Source organism: Antedon mediterranea, chromosome 5, assembly GCF_964355755.1.
Source record: "Antedon mediterranea chromosome 5, ecAntMedi1.1, whole genome shotgun sequence".
NCBI lineage: Eukaryota > Metazoa > Echinodermata > Crinoidea > Comatulida > Antedonidae > Antedon > Antedon mediterranea.
Window position 1 is genome coordinate 20419506 of NC_092674.1, and position 20192 is coordinate 20439697.

A 20192-nucleotide genomic window follows, 5' to 3' on the forward strand; every position below is an offset into this window, starting at 1 on the left:
ATGGCCCTGAGATATTATGATTGCTTGATGGCAGATTTATCGGCTGTTCGATTCGATATTAATAATATCTGAAAACAGCAATCTACGAGAAATCCATCAATCCTAGTTTAAGCTTTAAATAATAAGCACGACAGTGTTAGGGACAACGTAAATGCACGTCTACGGGGCAAAATACTTTAATTACCTGCAATTTCGCCTTGCATATTGATTTGCAGAAAACTTAGCTGAATAGTGGGTGCGCCCATTTCATACACAGGGATATTACTCAATATGTCATTGAATGCAACACATGATCATAACTTCTTCTAAATCCTCCAAAACTCTGACGTTGATATTCACTTAAACCCGTATAAATACCGAAATACTTTAATAGTTAATCAGGCTTTGAAGAAGTAGGTTTTCAAAACGAACTTGATTTACAAAGTTGGCTGTCAGCAGACGGACATAGGATGGTAATTAACCACGTGTTGCTTACATCCAGGTGTATGCACATTCCATTGTAAATATTCGCATTGGCGTTGTTCGTGAGACACACATCCATTGATGAGACACACATCCATTGATAAGACATAAATACAAAAGGAAAGAGACACACGGTTAAAACTGATTTATTTATATAATAAATTCAAAGGTATTGTAACATTATTTTTGTGCATTAAAGAAAAATGTCGAGAAACACATGAGTCTATAAAGAAAACCTGTTATGATCACAATTGGCTATAGGTACATTGCCGTAGCGTCAACGGCATAGTGATTGGTCATCATCAGTGACAACAATTGCCGACAAATCATATTTTTAAGAAACTTGTGATACTTCAAATACCACTAGGCCTACAGATACGTATGGTAGGCATAGTTTCAATACATTTAATTACCAATATTTAAACTAAGTACTGTCCATTTGAATATCAATTAGCTAACAATGGTAAACTTAATACTACAATACCAGCATGATGTTTTCTGTGCAAAAGGCCTATTTTATAATTTAAAGTTGGCCTACAACACCGGTTATTTATTGTTATAATTAGTTAAGGTGATTAATTGTGGTTGTTATATTTGTTTTAAGTGGACAACTACTTTTGAAGATATCCAATTGCCTGACTGAGAGCACAAAACCCAGCCAATTTAAGGCATGGCTAACTTGCAGTTTGAATCAACTATCAATAACCTGGTTAAATTAGATGCACCTATGAACAAGTGCCCGGCTCCTCGTTGGCAACGTAAAGCTATGAATAAAGGTAGGCCTGGAATAATTGCAAATTCTTCATATAAACAAGTTTTAAAAACAGTTGTAATTCCCTAACAAGAAATTGCTAAGGAAGCTACTTTAACTGAAATATTCAGAGAAACAGATACCCTACACAATGTAATGCATACAAATCTGAATTCTCTGAATCTAATTATAGTAATAGAAAATCTCTAGAATCGGAAGTTCCAAATCGGAATTTCTGAATATGGGTTTATTTGTGGTCTCTGAGTATCGATCTGAGAATCTGAATTTAAAAATCTCTGAATCTGAATATCTATATCTCTGAATTTTAATATCTATATCTCTGAATCTTAATATCTATATCTCTGAATCTTAATATCTAAATCTTTATCCCTTAAACTGGATTTCTGAATTTGAATATCTAAATCTGGATTTCTGAATCTGAATCTCTAAATCTGAATCAATGCTTATCATTAACTGATACTGAGTTTGTTTATTATCTAATATTGATGATGTAGATTACAATACAAAATAATTCAGATAACATTGTTAATAATGTAATGCTTATTTACTATAAGATGACTGTACTCAGTTGACGCTTTCGCCACTCCGGTTATCCAAAATCAAAACACCTCAGAAAAGATCACGCATAGGAAGTGGCAAAACTCCTCGCCAAACACCCAAACAGACACCAGGCAATAAGAAGGCTAAATCAAAGAAAGCAAAGACTCCTGGTCAAAGCGTCAATTACCAAGGAGATCGGTAAGTATCAATCACACTAGTAATTATCTTATCATTACATTGAAATATGCAACTGTGTAAATGTCTGCTTAATGAAGAGTTTATTGAAACTGTAAATATGGAACACAGTGAAAATTAGACTTATCGATTGGAACGTTATTGCTAAACTTACGTAAGACAGTCAAACAGACGTTATTTTTGTTTAAAATCCAAATTAAAACAAATGCTCATTTAAAAAATGAAGTCTACTTTTAAAATGTTTACATTATAAATATAGGCTTAAGTATTGTAGCCATACTTTTAGGGTTAAGGTAGAGTTATTTGTTTTTGTTTTTTTTATACAAAAGACCCGTTTAGTTACTTTCCAAACACTTTTCTACAGTTGTTTCTTCCATTTAACTTGAAATAAGTGCCAAATTATACTTGTTACTGTATAATTGTCAATAACTTACGACAAGCTAAATTAATACTGCTAAATAAGTTATTCTAAGAGATTCACTACAACATTTAAATGCTCAAATAATACTAATTTTTGCAAAATGTCTTTTTTTATCGACAGATTTATTCCAAATCGTTCAGAAATGAATATAGCTGTGAGTAATTTTAAAATGACCAGTGGCCAAAATAGCAATACGTCAAGTGGTCATGAAAGTCCGGAGAGTGGAGATGACGATGGTCAGAAACAAGAGAGCCTGTATTCCACGACTATGAAACAATTACTGAATGAGAACACAATTCAAGATTCCAAAATACTGAAATTTAAGAAAAATGCACCAAAAGTTCCAGAAGGTAATATAGCATATCGTTGCTATTCTTTCAAAACACTGTCTTCGTTTTTTCTGAGATTATTGTACCCAATAGAAGAGGTATAAAGTAAATGTGTCATGTGTGGAATCGGATATCGCAGGTATAGATTCTGCAGGAGGAGGAGGAGGTTAACATTCTAACGTATATTTCATACATGAAAAATGCTCTGCAAGATATAAATATCAGAAAAGCAAAAAAAAAAAAATATTTTTGCCACCTAATGTTCTGTGGAGCGATTCTATTTGTTATTTGTACCGAGAACACTGTGTATTGGAACTAAACACGAGTTAAATAGGTGTTTTATGTCGTTACTCTGTTTGGAGAAAGTTGAAAAGAAATAAATGGTGCCTTAATCTAGTGTTCTCCTACAGCATTTGACGACTTAGGTCTTATTACCTTTTCTGTCAAAACTTAATAGTTTTCGACATTGCTACTACATTGCTTTTTAGGAAAACTACATGATTTCTGATTTTTTTCGATATAACCGAAAATATGGAAATGAAAATGTATATCTATGAGCTAATTAGTCTGTTGTATTTTTAATAGGATTTTCAAACAACTTAAAAGTGCTGTATACGTCAAATTGTAGTAGCACTACGAAGTATAAAAGTCACCGTCAGATACCACAAGCTGCAGATAGGATCATGGACGCACCTCAACTACGAGATGATTACTGTAAGATTGCAAACATTTCTAAAGCTCTGACTACACTATCAAACTAGTTTGACAGAAAAAGTATGATGTGCCTAAATATGGTAGTGCTATGACGTCATAATTTCCATATTATAACATTTTGATAGTGTAAAAAGAGTTTTGTTTTTTTCCCTGATAATTTTCTTATGTCAAATTTGCATAGTTTGATTGTGACTGTTTTATTATTCAGACCTTACATTGATTGACTGGGGAGCCAAAAATTTAATATCTGTAGCATTAGACAAACAAGTGTATCTATGGAACGCCAACAATGGTGAAATAACACATCTTCTGCAAATGGATAACGCAGATGAATATATCTCAAATGTGTCGTGGATAGCTGAAGGAAACGTGCTAGGCGTTGGTAATTCACTTGGTCAAGTACAGGTAAAACATTATATACTAGAAACAAACATTTTAAAAATCTGACAATGTGGAGGGAAGACGATAATGTTTTGTTTGAACAGGGGATCATCGTTCTTATACTGTAACAACAATTTACGGAACAAAGTAGATTACCCAGGCAAGATTATATCTGTTAAATGTTATAGAAAAAATAAAAGTCATGGGGATCTCCACAAAAAATTTTTACATAAATAAAGTAAAAAATATAGAAAAGAGAAAAACAAAATTATAGATTCAATTACTACTCACAACGTAAAGATAACTGGGTAATGCAATGATATAACAATACTGTACTGTAAAACAAGAAGACATTATGCAACCCTTAACATTACAAATAAAAATTATTTTTGCAAAATTACAGCTGTGGGACATCGAAAAACAAAAATGCCTACGAACAATGAGTGGACATGCTCACAGAGTTGGCTCGCTTTCATGGAATTCATTTGTTTTAACGAGGTGGGTTGTCTTATTTCACAAAATAATGTTGCTAAAATAGACTATTTAAGTAACTACCGCCTATCAACTTATTTGTTTATGGTACGTCTTATCTAATACTAAAGATATTTGAAACACAATATATCATTACACAGTCTGGAAGTCGTTTTGTCTAATTCGAACGTGTACTGTACTAAGTAACCAGTACACGACTCCAAATGGAAACTCACCAGAGATTAGCAAACACGTTCATGCTTGCCCAGTATGCCTAATTTTTACACACCGGTGCTGTGTGCACAAGTCTTTCTGCTATGTAACTCTTTCTAACATTGATATTCGGTAGATCACTGAAAAAAATACACATTATAGACATTAACTGTATGTTGAAATTAATAATGTATTTTTGTTCAACAGTGGTTCCCGTTCAGGCGTAATTCACCAGCACGATGTTCGAATTGCAGACCACCATATTGGCACTCTGAATTACCACACACAAGAGGTTTGTGGACTCAAATGGAGTCCGGATGGAAAGTATCTGGCCAGTGGTGGTAATGACAACTTGGTGAATGTATGGAATGGTACGATGATGAATGCCCCGTCTCCGATACACAGTTTCACTCAACACCAAGCTGCCGTTAAGGTCAGTTTATTATGTTACGTACAATTGTATTGAAAGTTGTTTGATCTGTTATGAAATGGTAGATCTCAAATAATGATTTTTTAAAGATAGAAAGAATGTTTTTTTTTGTAGGCGTTAGCATGGTGTCCGTGGCAACCGTATCTACTAGCTAGTGGGGGTGGTACAGCTGATAGGCACATTCGATTCTGGAACTGCAACACAGGTTCTTGCTTGAATGGAGTCGACACAAACTCTCAGGTACCGTACCATACAACATTCGATAAAATTGTTAGATTTTGTTGAAAAAACAACTCAGCAGAAACGGAATGACTGCGTCAATTTTTTAGAAATTGAAACTTCACAGTTCGATTTGACAACAATGTATTTCTATAATATGCCACATGATCAATACAATAGTGAAGCCAAAGAAGATCGGGTTTAGAAATTACAATAGGCAACATCATATCATTTAATTGACACTATTACTTTATACAGGTGTCGTCTATTATATGGTCACATGAACACCGAGAAATTATATCAAGTCATGGATATTCACAATTTCAACTGTCAATGTGGAAATACCCCACGATGACGAAAATTACGGAACTCAAAGGTAAAATTCAATTACAATTTTAATCACACTGTTCTCACGCTCCCCTAATGTAAATATTCACTATCTACTAGTATCTAGGACCACTCTCAAAAGACTAGAGTGAAGTATCAGTGGTTAACGAATTCCACTTTCACACCGTACCTAATCTATTGCATCATTTCAGACAATGTTAACCCTAAAAGAGAACGTTTTCATTTTATTCCACATTGATTTAGTCATCAATTACATCATAATTGCAATACAACTGATAACAATGATCCTGCATAAAAAAGCTGTAGCTTCGTTTTTTTATAGGATCCTTTTACATAGAACAATATAAGTAAATAGAACTAAATAGATAAAACAGTCATTTCCCATAAAGAAAGGTGTTTATAATCGACATATAGTGATAAAAAGTATTGTTTTGACCTGTTTTTTATACATTTATTTGGTTTCTTTAAAATAACCGGTTTATTACCACCATTGTGGTCCATATGTGTATAAACTGTTGACTGCAAGTTAGTCTTGTGAAGGGAATTTCGAATTCAGTTTCTGTTCTGAGGTTATGAGTAGGCCTAATACTGTTACAGTAATTAAAAATATTTTAAATATGATGTGTTAATTCATTGAATTTTACGTTTGCAATCCTATGACGTTTACTTTGTAAATATCATAAACGTTTAAAGACCCCTTCCCTGCAATTTTGGACGTTTTTTGGAAAATAATACATATATATCACTTTAAAAACATCAAACCATGTCATTCCTTGTCTTAAATGTACGTTTTATGGTAAATTATGATAAAAAGTGAGAAACAATGCACTACCTAAGTAGCTCGCGGCGATCGACCTCTCGTGGACGGTCTTAGGCCTAGCCTGGCTAGGCTTAGTTTTGTAGGCCTAGCTGGTAAACATCGGTAACGTGCGAACATCGTACGCTAGCTATATACCTAGCCTGACGTTGTATAGTTGCTGCATTAATTGTCTTTCTATTTTTGCCAGACTCCGTTGATACAAATTGGGGAAAACCCGGTATTTTCGCTGAAAAGTTAGGAGTCTTCCATTTGTTTTGGCCTCACGATCGATCGAAAAGTGGGCGAATTACAGGTGAAAAACAAAAATATCAATCCGCACGCAATGCATTTTGGGATTTATAGCGGGCCGCTATAATTATTAAAATCGACTTATTTTTCACATTTTTAACCGTTTAAAGACGAAAAAAGTTATCGCAATAGGACCATATAGTATTATTTTTACATTAAATATAGTTTGTGATCTTAAATTAGATCTAAAAAACGTAGGGAATGGGGCTTTAATATTTTTCTTCACTCTTTAATCAGAGTGAAAACTTGTTTTCTAAAAGAGCACGTTTTCCCTCTTAAACATTTTCAATAATCGTAATGTCCATTCATATACAATTCCATAACCTCCTAATTTCTGTTTTTGTTAAATTAAAAATAAACATATTTCAATGTGTGAAGATTTGGTTTCCTCAACTTTGCTATTCTCATCTTTAACCGTCTCACATTATTATTTGTTTTTACCCCATTAAATATGTATAATAAAATAAAACAGGACATAATATAAACTAGTCAAGTGCATCCGAATAACTCGTTTTTTTTACAATGAAACAACATGTTTTAGCACAATAACTGAGGTATTGTTGCATTTGTGTTGTTGCAGCTTAAACATATATTAAAATATAAATGTAGATGCCAACCACAGTAGATTATTTTCTTAGATGTTGAATCCTATTTAGGAAATCCTTCAAATCGTCTTGCACTTGTTATGCAATTGCTATTTGAACTTTATGTTTCTGTTATTTTTGGGCAATCGTTAATAGCTTCTTGTGATTGATCACCTAAAGTAGGTATCTCTAATTAAAACAATAATATCTTGTATTGAATGGTTGATTGTAGCTTCGGTTATTTCGAGTAGATGGTTTAGAGACTGTGTGTCTTCAAAAAGCAAATTATCCATTATCAAAATGTTTTCGGTCAACACCGATTTACCGAACTAGAAATCTTATGGGTTTTTTCCTTTGCAGCAAAACTCAAAACTGGTATACAACCAATACCACCCTCACAACCAATCCACCCCCTCCCCCACGACCGATAATCGCAATGTTGGTTCGCACTAGTACAACAAGTACTTGTTAACCTCTCTATTTTGCCAATCGGCATCAAAGAGGCAAACTTTCACCATGTATCAATTTTGATAGCTGAAATTCGGCAACGGCAATTCCCGGTATTTGTTATTACTTCTTAATCAGATGGAAGAACTCCAAAAGTGTGAAAGATCATCCTTCCTTGCCAAAATAGATATGTAACTGTAATAACTGTAATTCTAAAGCTGATTATCATAAATATTCTCTTAAATTAACAACTTAACTTAACTTTGTTTTTCTTAAACTTGGTCCTGTCAATGTAAACAAGTTAATTTACATCTACATCTATTAAGATGTTAATCGCATATAACATCCAACAAGTAGGCCTAACACATGTAAAATAAAGTAAAATACAGAAAGCGACAGAGGGCGTGCTATTTCACATTTCGGCCCTAATTGAAAATACAGACAACTCGAGTAATTAATATGCATTTGTGACGACATCAATATATCGATTTTCTTGAATAATAATATTCATGGATCTATTGATTTAAAAAAAAAACAACAACAAATCAAGGAAAGAACTTAAACATTCCCGTACAAGAAAAAAACAAGTAATAGCCTAGGCCCATATTATGTAAATTAAAAACAATTTTGAAAAAAAGCACTCGGACTTCAATTATAGCTTAGGCATACACGTTCCATCATGCCATATATTCGGTTTACATTTTGATTTGTATTTTTTTGATAAACAATGAAACATAATTCCATTTTGAAACTGAGATATTCAATTTTGAAATGAGATATTTGATAAAAACAAAAAACATTAAAAATTGAAAATAATTAGCTTACATGTTGCAACACCGATAGACTTACATACTTGGTACACATTTAAACATACTACAAACCATATATGTTTGTACATAAGGCAAGGGACATAGAGTACAATATACTTAATTAATTTAGTTAACCAATCAACGAACATTGTAGATTACCAGGTACTTGACTGTTTTGTCAAACATCTTGGTGGCCCTGATACCTCGTTATTTGAAGGTTTACCTTTGTTAGTTATAATGCCTCCTATAGTTTATTGGTAATCTTGTTCATTTATATCACAATAGATGCTAAACATTTTTCAAATAAATCAGTGTTATTTACAATGAAGACAACACACTTCTTCGGTACTAATAGAAAAATGTAATTGTATAATTATAACTCCTAGTATATGTAATAATAGTGTTAGAAAGTATTTTCGGCCCATGAAGATTCAATTTTGAAAGTTCTCATTTCAAACAAGGACTCTACTTCCGATTAAGTGGTTCTAATTATCGTCTGTATATTTGAGTAATAATTATACTATTGTGTTTTTATGAACTTAAATAAGTTAACAATAAACAATAAATAATTAAAGTTAGATTATATTAGAAATGACATGACGGTTTAGTCTACTATACAGATGTTACATTATTGGCCTAGTTCGTTAAGATGAAGTGCGGATTATGGCAACATTAATTTAAGCAATTATAAGTAATTTCACTCTTCCTGGTCATACACATGCTGTGCTATCCCTTACCAAGGCTTGGGTCGACAGAATTATGCTATTTCGGAAAACGTAGGCCTAATAGGTCTACTGATTACAATACTTTCCGATTCTGGACATCTTGTGTACGCATTATATCTTACTCTCTGCTATACTTAATTATTGTTACAAAACCAATAACATAATTATATCTGTAAATACCATAAACAGTTAGTCCTTTGTAATAAAATAAGACAAATTGTTTTGTCTTATTTTAGATGTTTCTTAATAGTAAATACATTTGTTAGAAAGTGTAATAATGTACAGTATTATAAGAGATACTTCCTTAATTGTGAATGTTGTATCGGAAAAGATTCATTCTTCCCCTGGTTGTGATTTAAATCTCACACCCACGGCTGAGGATCGACAGAAAAATAATACTAAATAAAAGAAACGAAAAAGCCAAAGTTAAGATGTAAACATGTAGATGTTGCCGCAAGTGTTACATGTTAAATTAAAAAAAAAAAATCTTTATATTTTTTATTAGGGCATACAAATAGGATATTATCGATGTGTATGTCACCTGACGGTACAAAGGTCATGTCAGCAGCAGCTGACGAAACACTTCGCTTGTGGCGGTGCTTCGATGGCTTGGAAAAAGTGAAGAAAACAACTTCAAAGAAACATGACAGAAGCAGTATTATAGCAAAAGGAATCCGATAAAAGACAAACCAAGTGTCATTTTCCAAGTATCATCATAACATTTCCGATATAATAATATTGGAACTGGAATATAACTAGTAAAAAAAACCCAATACAATATGTTTATACATTAGATAATTGAAGAGAACAACTCTGAAATAAAATTTAAAATTATACAAACAGAACCGTGGTCTGATGAAGAAAAGTTATTATTTTGCTATATTTTGTATTTACTGTTTGTATCTTAAACCTTTTTTTCCGCCCCGATTTGTAACGTATTTATTTTTTAATGGATTGTTTTAGTTTGACAGGTAATTAAGATATTATATACATATACTAGTATCACGTGTGTTCTGTTAGTTTTGTATGTCAGTAATTGAGTATATCTAATTTTGTAATGTTATAAAAATATAAAATGAATACATTTGACATAGTTGTGCCAGCGTGATTTTTATCCTCATTTATGTTTATTACAGACATAGTTCAATGATGAATATCTAGAGCCTAGCATGATAAATCGCCTGATTGATCTCTAATTAATATTGTCATCATTAATTTCATATTACAAAGACAGCCAGGATACAACACACTTAGATTAATTTTTTAATTTACGTACCAAGCGTCGCAAACGACAAGGCGGCTGCGTCTGCATGGGAAGCGCATTATCGACCAGGCAATATAATTGAGTTTCTATGTCTTTAATTGTTGTAAGGTACGGGGCTCGACTTCCTCTCGTTAATACATATTTTCTAAGCCTAAACAGACAACAAAATCGATGAATTGAAGTCTGTAAGTAGGTCGAGTGTTTTTTTTGGCGTTCCCAAATCTGAATAAACTTTAACGGAATTTTTTTTTTTTTTTGTTTCAAGAAACTAAGAAACATAAGAAGGAAACACCGGACCTAAATTATAATTTTATTTTGAACCAGTGCCACCTTGTGAAATTCACTCGCCTTTATTTCATATTTTTGTTACATACTCATTTTGAATAAATATATGTCTTTGTAATCAATCGGTTCTTGTTCTTTATTTGTTCTTATTTTGTTTTTGCATACAGTATATAATATAACACCTCAGGCGCCAAACACCAATTCTGAACAGCCCGGGTGATACTCTCAAGAAATTGTATATGATAAACACTTGCACTGATGAAGGGCTAGTGTTGCCCAAAAGCTCTGCTATCTTTTCTGGCTATTTTACTTTATCGTTTTGATTTAGCTTTTCGCTTTTTTCTTGTATGTTCATTGAGATCCGGCCACTGATACCCACAGTAAGTTGCCTTTGGATTTAAATATAATATTTCTTTATATAGATAAATATAGATCAATAAATATATATTATAGAATTTATCATTAAAATTACATTATTTTTTTGTATTTAGTAACTCATTTTTTAAGGGTTTTGGGAGTTTTTTTGTGTGCATTATTTACGTTTATGCGCAGAATTAAATGTAAATAAGTTATTACTTTAATATGCATCAACAATTATATATGTTTTATATAAACCTTTACCACTTTTTTAAAAGATTTATAACTTTTAAAAGGAAGATGTTATTCTTGGATATATTTTCATCGAGAGAATGTTTTTTAAGAATCTAAATCCGGGATAGCTACATTAGCCCTAACATGAATAAACAGACATTTATTTTTATATTAATACTGTACTTAATAAGGAAATACTTAAGTATTGAAAATGAAACATTGAAATAGTATCATGCTTGACCATGACCATAATATAAAAAGTACTACAATACGACAATATGAAATAGAACTGTTATGTGAAATATGACTAGAGAAACATGCATGGAATATGATAACCAGAGGACTAATACCATGGAATAGGAATGTACTGAAGACGGATGGCTATACTATTTATAAACGACCATTATCATCATCATCTTCCTCTACTGTACAGAACCTTATTTGAGTATAGTCGCACATTAATTACATGGGTTGATTACATTTATGCAGCTGGCTCCATAATTCTCCTTAAATTTGTGTTCAACTCGTTTTTTATAATTGCATTATACATTTTCAGATAATTTCAGATTTCTAATTATTTATACATTTTCTGAATCCCTCAAGTGATGTTGACTCCGCATCCTCTTGGGGCAGTTTGTTCCAAAGACGTATGGTGTCTGGAAGTGACCTGATGTGCGTTGTCCCTCAAGTGATGTTGACTCCGCATCCTCTTGGGGCAGTTTGTTCCAAAGACGTATGGTGTCTGGAAGTGACCGGATGTGCGTTGTTGATGTGCATACATACTTAAATACCAATACCAACATTTTAGAATTTGAATAAAGATAATTTATTGAATTTAGTATATTTACTTCCCTAAAACAATTTCAAATTTAAAAATTAATAAAATAGTAATTATCTTCTTCTTTTACAAGTCGTCTCTCACGGTGTATTTATTTTCTTCAGACACAACAGATAGGCCTACTATATTAAATACATTACAATGAATAAATGGTTTTATTAGTATTAAACAGACCGAGTAGTGTAGGTCGACGAGCGGAGGTGGTCACTCTGTACACTTATTTATCCTGATGTTTCTTTTTCCTTCCTCGTATACAATTATACATTTCTCATCATCTACTATTTGAACTTTTATTTTAACAATTGAAAATGCCAAAACGTTTGTTCTCAAACTTAATTTTCTATTAACATTTAAAGTACCGTCATATGAAACCCGAAGGTTAAGAATCAGAGATAGAACGGAGGGCTATTTTAAGATTATTTAATTATGGTAATCCAAAAGTTTTAAAATACGCTAACATTTTAATACTGTAGAGGGCGTAATACACGATTTTCATCCAGAAATTATCCAAAAACATTTGATTTTTATTGTTGGTTTTTATTAAATAATACACAACACAGTGATAAAAAAAAGGTTTCTTGTTTAATTGAGAACGAGTAATACATTTAAACACATCATTTTAAACTACTTGTATTTAGCATTAGAAGCTCTGACAATATTATCTTTTTGATATTATTGTCATTCTGTTGAGGGTTTCGTTTTAAATCACCGAGCATAACATAATGATTGTATGACATTAAAATATTTCTATACGAATGTTGAGTCATCTTTTTTCTTTTATTTTTATAGTTGTGGTTCAAATATAAACTGTTATGAATCAATGTGACAGTCAGACGCAGCACCCAAACAACTGTTTGGCCGTAGTGTTATCACATATATTTCTCCTTGTTCGTTTACACTGAATAGGAGTGTGAGGGGTTTTATTGTTTGAATCATGGTTTTTCAATCATTTACAAATCACCATAACTAATTCATTGATTTTTCTTTATTGATCACAAATCTACTATATTGAGTTCCTCACTGTAGAATATTATGCCAGGAAGTCTTATTTCTATTTTACAAATAAGACTTTATTTCAGTTTGATGGTGTCAATATATAATGTAAAATCCACAATGGTTTTCAATCTTTTTATGTTTAGATTCTTTTAGCTGATATTCACACTTTGGTAAAATCCACCAGAAATATTGAAGATGTTAGAAAAACAGACCTCGCATACGTCGGCCGATGCCTTGCCGATCATACAACACGTTGAATTATGTTAGAAAAACAGACCTCGCATACGTCGGCCGATGCCCTGCCGATCATACAACACGTTGAATTATGTTAGAAAAACAGACCTCGCATACGTCGGCCGATGCCTTGCCGATCATACAACACGTTGAATTTATTTACAAACTAGAAAAAAATAATATTAAAAGAGTAAGAATTACTGTTATGGCTTCAAAATATGATTTACACACGCACACACATATCATTTATGTGAAATACTTATATAACTTGCGTATTTGATCAAATATCTCTCTAGTAGAATAGGCATGTTCTAATATGGTTACTAGAATGTGCCTTTTCATTATAAAAATGTTGTATGTAAGATTGACTTCCAACAAATCGGTCTTTGAATGGTAATATTTATTCTCCACATTCAATAAATTCAAAATATTCATTATTTTATTGCACCTACTGTTGTAGAGTAAACTTATATTCAATTTATTAGCCGCTTCTATCTTTGAATTAAATATCAAAGGCTAAGCCATTCAAAAAGTTAGCACATGGATTTTGTTTGGGATGTAGGGAAGTTATAGACAGTACACAGGTGGCTTCCTCATCGCTCAATAAGCTCTATTGTATTTCCTAACAAGTTTATATTGTGAAATATCTTCAATCGTATAAATGAGAAATAAATAATGCCGGAGACATGATATGAAATAAATCAATCAAAAGGACATATGTTTGTTTGTTATATTATGAGCAAAGATACCTATATACTTTCTTATAAATGTACTTTTAAAACTTCCAGGCAAAATTCTGGTCATTTTGTTATCCTGTTACCTTCATGTGTATGGATACATGTAGTTGTACACCCTCACGAACTTTCTTATGAGATTAACCCTTTGAAGACGCAAGGTTTCTACCCAAGTGACTGAGGCTAAATAAGGTATTTTCAATAGGTTTAGGAAAAATGCAAAATACATTTTTATGACAGTAACTTTCAACTGCAATTGTTGGTTTTATTGTTATGTGAAATGTTTTGTCCTTTGCATTTTTAAATAGTTCAAAGGTCAAATGCGCAAAAAGTGCAATTCAGTGAACCCAAAAAGTCAACCGGTACATATACGGGCCTCGCGTCCTGGGACAGTAAATTACCCCGTATGGGATAGGGCCAAGTCTTCAAAGGGTTTAAGAGAAAAACTAATAAAATGTAAAACTTACTTGACTTGACAAGTGACTGAGGCTAAATAAGGTATTTTCAATAGGTTTAGGAAAAATGCAAAATACATTTTTATGACAGTAACTTTCAACTGCAATTGTTGGTTTTATTGTTATGTGAAATGTTTTGTCCTTTGCATTTTTAAATAGTTCAAAGGTCAAATGCGCAAAAAGTGCAATTCAGTGAACCCAAAAAGTCAACCGGTACATATACGGGCCTCGCGTCCTGGGACAGTAAATTACCCCGTATGGGATAGGGCCAAGTCTTCAAAGGGTTTAAGAGAAAAACTAATAAAATGTAAAACTTACTTGACTTGACAAGTGACTGAGGCTAAATAAGGTATTTTCAATAGGTTTAGGAAAAATGCAAAATACATTTTTATGACAGTAACTTTCAACTGCAATTGTTGGTTTTATTGTTATGTGAAATGTTTTGTCCTTTGCATTTTTAAATAGTTCAAAGGTCAAATGCGCAAAAAGTGCAATTCAGTGAACCCAAAAAGTCAACCGGTACATATACGGGCCTCGCGTCCTGGGACAGTAAATTACCCCGTATGGGATAGGGCCAAGTCTTCAAAGGGTTTAAGAGAAAAACTAATAAAATGTAAAACTTACTTGATTAATAGTGTTGCAGCCTTTAGTAATGGCACCTAAGTATGCCATAAGGCATACATCGTTACATTGCTGAAAACAAAAACAATTTTTTAAATTAAGATTAGAATTAATGGGACTGAGTCAAAAAGAAATAAAACAGTAATTTTTACTATATATTGTATGTCAGGCTGGTAGCATTTTTTCAAGCAATGAGCCTTAAATTATAAAAATAAAGGTTGGGAATAAATATCCAATGTTATATATTGATCAAACATGCAAGTTTGACCAATCACTTGCATTCACACGAGTCATACAATAACAATGATTTGAAAATTGTTTGAAAAAGAAACGTAAAATGTATAACGTTATACAGTAGACCCTCTCATTTAGAACACCCGTATTATATCTAGCAAACACTTTCTAATAAATCAATGAAGGAAAACATATTTTCCTAAAAGTAACAAACAAACTTTTACTTACATTGTAGAAGTCCCCATTGAATTTGTCAGAGCTAAGAACTGGTAGTCTGTGACATAAGCTGTGGGCATCTCGCATGATCTCATGGTTAATAGGTACGTGTCCATTTTGCACCGCTTTTACATAATCTAGAATCAACTTGACACGGCTGTGAAGCATCTTGATGGCGTTGTGCTGGGCTTGAAGGTGCTCAGCGACTGACAAGTAAAAAACAGATTGAAACAGAATTGCAATTGGTACACTAGAAAAATATTAGTTTTCAAAACCATTTTATACTATATTTTGAAATAAGGGACCCAGGTCCTAAAAATGCTAAAATCAGCTGCTGAACTTAATCTGATGTCCTATCCTTTTATACATTTGTTAAATTTGGGGTGGGAGGGGGTTAGGGAGGAGAGAAACTGACCGGCTGCCTTCAACCCACAGATACAGGTTATGGATCAAAATGCAAATCATTTTATACAAATTCCATTCAATTCGAAATGCAGACAATCTTTATGCTACAACTCATACATACCAGAGGCATGGACATTTTTATTTTAGAGTTGGGTGTCAAAAATATATTGATAATTGAATAATGCAGTGAAAACCATCCAAATAAGTTTGTAAGCAACAAACAGACATTTTTGGACATACATTCAGGTTTTAGAAAGACCATTAGGGTGAATATAAAGCGCACCAATATTTCTATTAGGGATTTCAAAAGTCAAATTTTGACCACCTGTAATTTAGCATACACAACCTTTTTAGCGTATATTTATAACAATTTTATTTATTGAATACCATAACTTTACTAATTAAGAAACAATAAAGATTGATGTTAATACACTACTTTACAAACCTTTTGAACTTTCAGCAGCTTCAGATGAGGATAGCCTGGCTACATGGTCTACACCAATTCTCTCTGCTTCTTCTGTAGCTATTGTGTACTGTAATTCCACAAATAACATGGTAGCTTGGCCATTCACTAAATCAATTACCGATTCACATATTGTTATTGGTAGCTAAAAACAACATAAAATAATATTAATGTTAACAAGTTTTAAATGCTGTGTTTTCCTCACAATGCTTTGGACATTTGGTACTTCAACCAGTATTTTTGTCTTCTGATGAATGACTTGAAAATGTAGAATAATGATTTGTAAGATAATTATGATTCAAAGTAGGCATATAAGCTTTCTCTGACCTGAAACTGAAGGGAACTAAACTCAAAGAAACTAGTTGCAAAGAGTGCTTATGTCGACATCTGAGCAACTCAGCTGTACTATGCAAACTTTAATTTGTGATGCGATTCATACTTAAAAGAAACTAGTGTGGTTAATCACTTCCCATACAGCACACACGGCATGAAATTGGTCAGTTGCATCTAGTTCTTTTCAGTTCCAGAAAAGTAGAACATGTTCAATGCAATACAACAAAACTCAACTGCTTATATTGACATATTTTTAGTATTTAGAATTTCTCAGAGTGCTTTATGTCTACAAGGGTTGTGTTGAATTCCTTATTAACAACCTTACAGTATTATTACCCACGCATTTGCTTTTGTTTTGATGTATAGCAGAAACAAGGTAATACTGTAGGTGAAGTTTAATCACAATGTGTGTTATAACCCCTTTATACCGCCGAACTAAAAACAAGCCTGTGCCGTGAGCAGAAAAATGTTTTTCACACCTGATTCATTAACCCAGGATTGATATGGGTTACGTGTATTATACTGCCAAATGCCAACCAGTGTAAATGTTCTAGATTAATTGAAATTTCGCCCTCTCATACTACATACAAAAACTGATAATTCAAATAACTAACTAACTTACATCTGTGTGTCGTGACATTGGGTTCAACTTCAGGAAAATCGGACTTTCATTTATCTCACAAATCTGAATTAAAAAAAACATACATATTTAATATTGTCTTTCTGTATAAACAAATGGTGATGTCAATGGTTTTAAAGTTACAGCAACAACTTTGATTGTGTTGGAATTGACTGTTAAAATCTTCTGCTATCATAATTGCAAAAAGAATATAAATCATTAAAATTGGCGTTTTTGAGAACTTTTGAGATGAACATAAAGATTTGTTAAGCACTTTTTGTATTTGAATGGTAAATTGTAAAATGATTGTGCTCAACATAAAATAATAACAAATACTAAACTACTGTATACCCAACAGTAAAAGCTCAATCGAATACGACAATTTTAATACACCTCTATTTGGAGGACACCTTCACAACAAACTGTAGGCTTAGAATGTCAACACTAGAATAAGCCATGGTAATATAGGGGTCAATCCAGTAGTACTGCACTTACTTGTTTATGAACTTTTATGTCTGATTTACTTGGTGGTCCTCCTGATGTGTACCATCCTATGCAATCATCTTGAAATATCTGTTTGACTGAAAAAAAAGATAAAAGAAGTTATACCAATGCTGCATGTAAGTTCAGTAAACTTAGTATCAGTGGGGTCCTTCTGGTTACAAATCTTAACTGGGATAGTACCTCATTGTAGTTTTTAACATGCATGATTTACATGGGAATAATGGTTTAAAGCACAGTGGTGTAATGGCTATGAGTGCTCCCTAACTAAACTCAGGGGCCCCAGAGCTTAAGAGGGCCCCAAAGCATGAGCAGCCCCAATACAATTACCCTGTACTGGAGGGCCCATTAGGTGTGCTAAACCAAGGGCATTTATCCCATGTGTTATGAATAAAGCATCTAACTTGCAGTTTGATGATGATAGGTGATACTCTTATCAATTGACTGTTTTATTCTTACACTGCTCCTCTTTTGTTTTGTAATATTCCCTGTCAATGACTATGTCGCCCTCTATCACTTCAAACATTAACTCAAATGAATTCATTATTTCAATGTTGCGTCCAGTTTGTCTGCCAGTAATCGCTCCAAAGACTAAAATGAAACATTTTTATAAAGTTAATAATATTTGTTTGGCCTTTCTTTTCTATTTTTACTTATTAAATACTGCTTAAATACAGACATTCTAATTTCGCCGGAATCCTCAGCTGAATTTTCATTCAATTTCCGGATTTCCTCAATATTAAAATAAAACTTCCCGAAATTTTGGTTTTAGATAAAAACATTTTTTCAAACTCACATTTACTGTCTGAATTCTGTTTTTTAGTAAGTTTAATACATTACATCTGATTTTGATAGTCTACTACTAGAATGTGCGAGATACACCTCTAAACTAGTAGTAGTAGTAGCCTAGTATGTAATGCACTTGTCAATTGTATGACTCACTATACGACCCCCGGGAGAGGTGCGTCATGGGTGCGTCATTTACAAATAATTACTGACGCAGGGGTGCGTCAAAAAACCTAGATGGTACGTCACATCAATGAACAAGGTGTGTCAATGTCCGTCACTTTACCACCCACCATATCATAAACAACATGGTCACAGTGCGTCAAAATGGGTGCGTCATGGTCACCTAAAGGTAAGTCACCTTTTTGACGCACGGGTGCATCATGGTATTCAAAAGTATGACGCACATCGGACAAATGACGCACCTCTCCCGGGGGTCGTATAGTGGGTCATACAATTGACAAGTGCATAAACATTGAGAGAGGGGAATAGGCATAGTTAGTAGAGAAGAATGCTGATCAGTTAATTTTAAAAAAAATTATAATTTATAATAGCAATGTAGGCATATCTATATGATTATCAGGCGAATTTAATTGGCCTATCTAGCTAGGCCTGGCCCTAGGGAGGCTAGTAGGCCTATCTGAAAAACTGAAAAAGAAAAAAAAAAGGAAAATTATTGAACAGAAGTTACTCAACAGCTACCATCCTGTTTAAAGTAGGAGTAGTACTAGACTAGGCTAGTAGTAAACTGTCCTATCATCACAAACATAACTACTGTATAATATGCTAGCCTAGGCTAGGCCTAGTGACCATCACATGCCTTGTGCCAACCAACTCTGCGGTACAAGTGGCCACTACTTTCCCCACATCACACACAAACCGTGCCAGCCTAGGCTAGGGCCTACCTTGGGTTGGTTTTCCTTCTTGGGCTTTGGTACGTGTCCAATGCTCGGAAATATTCATAATTAACAATGGGTGTAATGATATAGTAACACTACCAGTTGTAGAACTACATGCCATCACAGAATCATCATTAACTGTCATATCTGAATCATTTTTTGAGGTACCAGGTTTATTTTCCTCGTCGACTTCCATTTTCGACATCTTGATTGCGCCCTCAATCGGGATCCAATATTCTATGCATGCCAACCACCGGCCGTGTTCATACTTACGACGTACTAGTCTGGGCTCCAGAAGGAGTTTTTTCAAATATTTTTGCACATATGGCGTTTCATACGTGTATTACTTGAGTTTGGATTTTCAGACAAAAATCGCGGTCGAAATAAAAACAAATAAATAAAAAACAAGGCCAACAGCCATAAGTCGCGTGCTCTCAGAAAAAAATGAACTTTCAAAAAGTATTGTACTTTAAAACTTTTCTGTACATCAAAACAGTTAAAAAAGTACAGAAAAGCGATAAACGCATAGTGATACCGGACCGACAGACAG

At 33.2% G+C, this 20192-nt stretch overlaps 2 protein-coding genes across 2 annotated transcripts; one reads left to right on the top strand and one right to left on the bottom strand.

Annotated features, from left to right (window-relative positions):
• The first annotated feature begins 541 nt into the window (after positions 1–541).
• Positions 542–10677, top strand: LOC140048661 (cell division cycle protein 20 homolog). The gene is made up of 11 exons (XM_072093431.1): positions 542–631; positions 1067–1238; positions 1789–1972; positions 2511–2740; positions 3305–3433; positions 3642–3838; positions 4218–4312; positions 4706–4931; positions 5043–5168; positions 5406–5523; positions 9674–10677. The coding sequence occupies exons 2-11, from the start codon at positions 1133–1135 to the stop codon at positions 9847–9849; spliced, it is 1587 nt and encodes a 528-aa protein (XP_071949532.1). The 5' UTR covers positions 542–631; positions 1067–1132; the 3' UTR covers positions 9850–10677.
• A 2026-nt stretch (positions 10678–12703) lies between these two features.
• Positions 12704–19847, bottom strand: LOC140048679 (COP9 signalosome complex subunit 6-like). Its single transcript, XM_072093447.1, has 8 exons — positions 19649–19847; positions 18417–18548; positions 17952–18037; positions 17460–17522; positions 16487–16649; positions 15649–15842; positions 15190–15258; positions 12704–13542 (listed from the first exon to the last, which is right to left on the bottom strand). The coding sequence occupies exons 1-8, from the start codon at positions 19845–19847 to the stop codon at positions 13471–13473; spliced, it is 978 nt and encodes a 325-aa protein (XP_071949548.1). The 3' UTR covers positions 12704–13470.
• Positions 19848–20192: the final 345 nt, after the last annotated feature.